The sequence below is a fragment of the Typha latifolia genome, chromosome 2 (genome assembly GCF_019914945.1).
Source record: "Typha latifolia isolate L0001 chromosome 2, TyphaL0001v2, whole genome shotgun sequence".
NCBI classification, from domain to species: Eukaryota; Viridiplantae; Streptophyta; class Magnoliopsida; order Poales; family Typhaceae; genus Typha; species Typha latifolia.
In genome coordinates this window covers 13,318,063-13,322,594 of record NC_133087.1, presented here as the reverse complement: position 1 = coordinate 13,322,594, position 4,532 = coordinate 13,318,063, and the positions used below count along the sequence as shown (strand labels likewise).

Sequence of the window (4,532 nt, the reverse complement as noted above, 5' to 3'; positions counted from 1 at the left end):
TAAGGATAATTTAGGTATTTATAAATTATTTTATATATTATAATAGAATATTTTTTTTAATACCCTCAAAAATAATTTAGGATGTTAAATGAGAATCATAGAGGAAAAAAAAGGTCGGATTACAAAATACTCAAAAACGATATGAATCACTTAATAGAATAGGTAAAATATAAGCTGTGATTTATTAAAAAAAAAATTTATTAGATTTTGTATCCGCCTCTCGGCAAAAGATTCTCTCATGATTATCTTCTTTCCGAATTAGCCACCAAGTCTATTAAAAAAAAAAAAAAAATAGCCACCAAGTAATACGAGTTTGTATGTAGATTACTTGCATTTAATATCAAGTAATAATATTTCTCACTCTACCTCTCAAATCCCACCATGACGAAATCGCAGGAAGTCTACTAACGAGAGATACGAATCACGAACAATCCTGAAGGTCTTCTAGTTCTTGGACTTCACCACCCCCACTGTGATCTTGTACATCCTCTCCTCTATGGTCCTCGACTTTATCATTTACCTCCTCCTCCTCCTCCTCCTTCTTCTTCCTACGGAGGGATTCGATGAGTCCTCGGAGCGCGGCCTCGCCGTCATCGCTCCTCATCAGCTCCTCCGCGACCTCCGCGGGCGCGACGTCCACCGCTCGGATCAGCCCGTCGACCTCTGGGAAGAGCGGGTGCTGGTCGAGCAGGTGGTAGTTGGCGGCGAGGATCCGGAACATCGCCGGGGTGCAGTAGCCCATGTGCACGTGCACGTCCATCCGCCCCGGTCGGAGCAGCGCCGGGTCGAGCCGCTCTTTGTAGTTCGTCGTGAACACGATGATCCGCTCGTCGCCGCAGCTCGACCAGAGCCCGTCGACAAAGTTCAGCAGCCCGGACAACGTCACCTAAAGTTAGAGAAACAAGAGGAGAGAAATAAGACAATCTTTTCATTTTTACTGTTCCATTGCGACATTTTAGCAAACGCGTTACCTTATCCTGCTCCTCCCAAGGAGGACGATAAAAAGGAGGCGCCTCTCTGGTATTCTTGCCCTCGTCCCTCTGTTGGAGCTCGGTCGAGCAATCGATGTCCTCGATGGCGAGGATTGAACGGTTGCCGATGGATACGAGCAGCGACCTCAGAACGGCGTTACACCTGACATTGGTGAGCTCGAGGTCATACACATCAAACCGGAGGAAATTGGCTATGGCGGCGATCAGGGTCGACTTCCCGGTCCCTGGCGGTCCGTGGAGTAAGTACCCTCTCTTCCACGCCTTCCCGATCCTCTTGTAGTACGCCTTCCTCTTCACGAACCTCTCCAAGTCCTCCTTCAACGCCCGCTTCGCCTCCTCCTCCATTGCCACAGATCCGAAGGTCGCCGGGTGGCGGAGGTTCACCGGTTTCCACGAGATATCCTCGTTAGTGTACAGATTCAGCGTCCGCGCCTCATCGCGGATGGCTTTCGCCCGAGCGAGGACGTACGGGAGGTAGGACTTCAAGGCGAAATCTTTGTGCTTCTTGTGGAAGGTGAGCTCGAAGGACCGGGGTTCGGCCGGGGGGGCGTCGGCGGGCGGGTAGTAGAAGTGGTTGAATTGGGGGCGGTGGACGGGGGGTGCGAAGTCCAAGGCGGGCAGGCCGCGGGCGATGAGACGCCAGGTGAACTTGATGCCCTCGAACTGCTCGACGATTTGCTCGCCGCTGTCCATGCAGACGTCGAGGGCGTCGGCGTCGTCGAGCTTGGAGACGCGGAGGCGGAGGGAGGAGGAGGTAGTGGTAATGATGGAGGCGAGGTGGGTCTCGGCGGCCTTGAACATGAGGTTGGGGGAGAAGCCGTTGGACTCGTCAACGACGACGGTGAGCACGGGGGAGAGGCGGGCGAAGAGGCTAGAGGCGGCGGAGAAGAGGTAATGTTGGATGGGGAAGGGGATGAACTGGGACGCGAAGGTCTGGACGAGGATGGCCGAGGCGGCGAGCGACGTCGCCGCAGAGAAGACCATGGTCTTGGAGGTAGCCATGGCGATGAAGGTAACAACTACGGAGATACCTCTCTCTCTCTCTCTCTCTCTCTCTCTCTCTCTCTCTCTCTCTCTCTCTCTCTCTCTCTTATAAATTCTAAGAAACCTTCGTTTTTCTCTTGTTGACCCAATTCGTATTCTTGGAGACGAAGGTAACAACAAATTTAATTAATTTAGAGTCAGTCAAGTCAACCTACGGACAGCTTCTTGTGAAGGATTAGATTTAAAGGACCGAGAAAAATAATAATTATGTAAAGAAAGAAAACAAACAAACAAACTGTAGTCATAGTATTCATTTTGATCGAGTTTAAGGCTTTTAAACCAATTTAGTGAATACTAAACTAGCCAGATTAAATCTAAGCGGAACTCAAGCTAAGTCAGATCGAAACTAAGCCGAGTTTAAGCCCGAAACTAGACTACTTTTAAGTCGGGCTAAAAGGAAGCCTATTATTATTCAAGCCGCCAAGTCTTTATTTTGACGCCTCCTACTCTTCACCTATCCGTACTGTAAAGAGTATTTAATCATTGAGATAAAAATATCTCCTAAACTCACTCTTTTTTTTATCGCATTAAAGATAATAATAATATTACTAAATTAGTTATAATCAAACACCTAAATTTTCTAAACTCATTTAAGATACCTTATTAATGTTTTAAAAAAGTAAGAATAACTAGACTAGTTTTGGATCCACACTCAATCCAAATGCCGGACAAGTTAATCCAAGTCCATAGGTCTTCTTAATTATCCATTGGCAGATCTATCCTAGAATGAAGATGGCCCAGTTGCTAGTCATCATTTTTGAATAAGATTTTGTTTATCTACTAACAAATACCTTGATTATTAATAGAGGTAGAAAGGGAGTGGAAGCTTCACTAAACCTGCCTCCCAAAAGAATATTTGGATCACTCACAGCTATCATGCATGCATGGCACGTACCTTCCACATTTCCCGGGATATATCACTAATTCCCCTTATACATAGCATGATCATGGCACTAATGATCATAGATGCTTGCCACCACCTTTTTTTTTTATCACATATAACCCCTGTACTAAGATATTCTTTTAAGTTTATGTGGATATATATATATATATATATATAAGTTTAGAGGGTTTACGTGAATATTAAAAATTATTATATACGAAAAATGGTGATAGTTAACTTAGAATATATTGATTCTTTCTAGAGAAATAACCACAAAAATAACATACTTAGCTAGTGTCATCGCTTATTATAAACCATTATTAGTCAATCGAAGCACGCAATTTACTTGAAGAGTAGTACTTAATCTTCTCTCTGTCTTCATCATAATAGAATCCTTTGTTTGGCTGACAATTTTCTCTTCACTCTATGATGAAGGACATGTCATGCTTCTGTGAGTTTCTAACCTTATATTTATTTATGAAGTTATTTGAATTGTTTGTATCAAAAACTTCTTAAATTTTAGTAATAGCACGATTAAATTTTTATGTGCACTCCATTATTAAAATAAATTTATATATCTACTGTAGAAAATAAATGAACTCAGCTCCTAAGAGGCTAATTTTATTATTGATAAAATCTGAACGCTTTTTTGATACAAATATCTCCATTTATTTGCATGCATATAACATTATAACTGCATGAACTTGTGACTCTAAACTGCAGGCAAAGATCTTGTACGTATTCTGTACCTAATTTAGGTGCATTCATGGTTTAGTACACAGCTATACTCAACATTATTTTATCTACATATAAACAAAACTGGCAAAGAAGTGGAATTTAAAAGTTCATTTGGTGAGAGATTTATTAATTAATTTGCTCACAAAATATTGAAGTCAAATCCATCGTTTCTCTTTTTATATAATTTGTCATTGGTTGTACATTAGTCATTAGTCATCTAGCCCCGTTCAATTCTCGAATATGAATAGAATTTTTATTATTTTGCTCTAGTAATTTAATAATAATATAAACTTACTAGTTTGTCTCTCCATTAGACAATATCTAATTACTACTACTACTTTATATTAAATCAAAGATATTTTCTTCATTTAGTTTAAAATATCATAAATCCTTAAAACAAATTTATTACTCTTCGTTACTTTAATATCAAATTTATATCACATCAAATATAATCATTATTTTTATATTAATATTTAACTAAATAATAGAATAACTTGTAGTGATATTAACATTTTTTTAATACTTTATAGTGCTTTTTTAGTGAATCATTAATTGGTGTCTATTAATTGTTGGACCTATTAATACATGTTCTCAGACGATAAAGGTCAAATTTATACAAGCCTAATATATATTGGCAACTGTATGCTATAATTGTTCTTAATTTATTCCTTATGACTAAAGCTTGTTTAATTAAGTAGATAATGAATGGAATTTTGCGCAATTCATCATATTTGAAATCCTTTAAAAGTAAATATTACATGTCAAGAAATATATGAAATGTGCATCTGAAATTAAATGAGTGGAAATCCTTGGAATTAAACATATAACTGTTACTGGATTTGAATCGAGTACCTCTAAATCTATATCACACATGA

The 4,532-nt window shown here is 39.9% G+C and overlaps 1 protein-coding gene across 1 annotated transcript; it reads right to left on the bottom strand.

The window, feature by feature from the left end:
- Positions 1-421: 421 nt before the first annotated feature.
- LOC140781952 (AAA-ATPase At3g50940-like) lies at positions 422-1,994 on the bottom strand. Its single transcript, XM_073128264.1, has 2 exons — positions 972-1,994; positions 422-886 (listed from the first exon to the last, which is right to left on the bottom strand). Exons 1-2 carry the CDS (start codon positions 1,992-1,994, stop codon positions 422-424), a joined length of 1,488 nt encoding a protein of 495 aa, XP_072984365.1.
- Between the last annotated feature and the right edge of the window lie 2,538 nt (positions 1,995-4,532).

Coding starts and splice junctions, on each gene's coding strand:
- LOC140781952 (XM_073128264.1), bottom strand. CDS start 1,994: ATGGCTACCTCCAAGACCATGGTCTTCTCTGCGGCGACGTCGCTCGCC. Junction 887..971: donor CTTGGGAGGAGCAGGATAAG/GTAACGCGTTTG, acceptor CTCTAACTTTAG/GTGACGTTGTCCGGGCTGCT.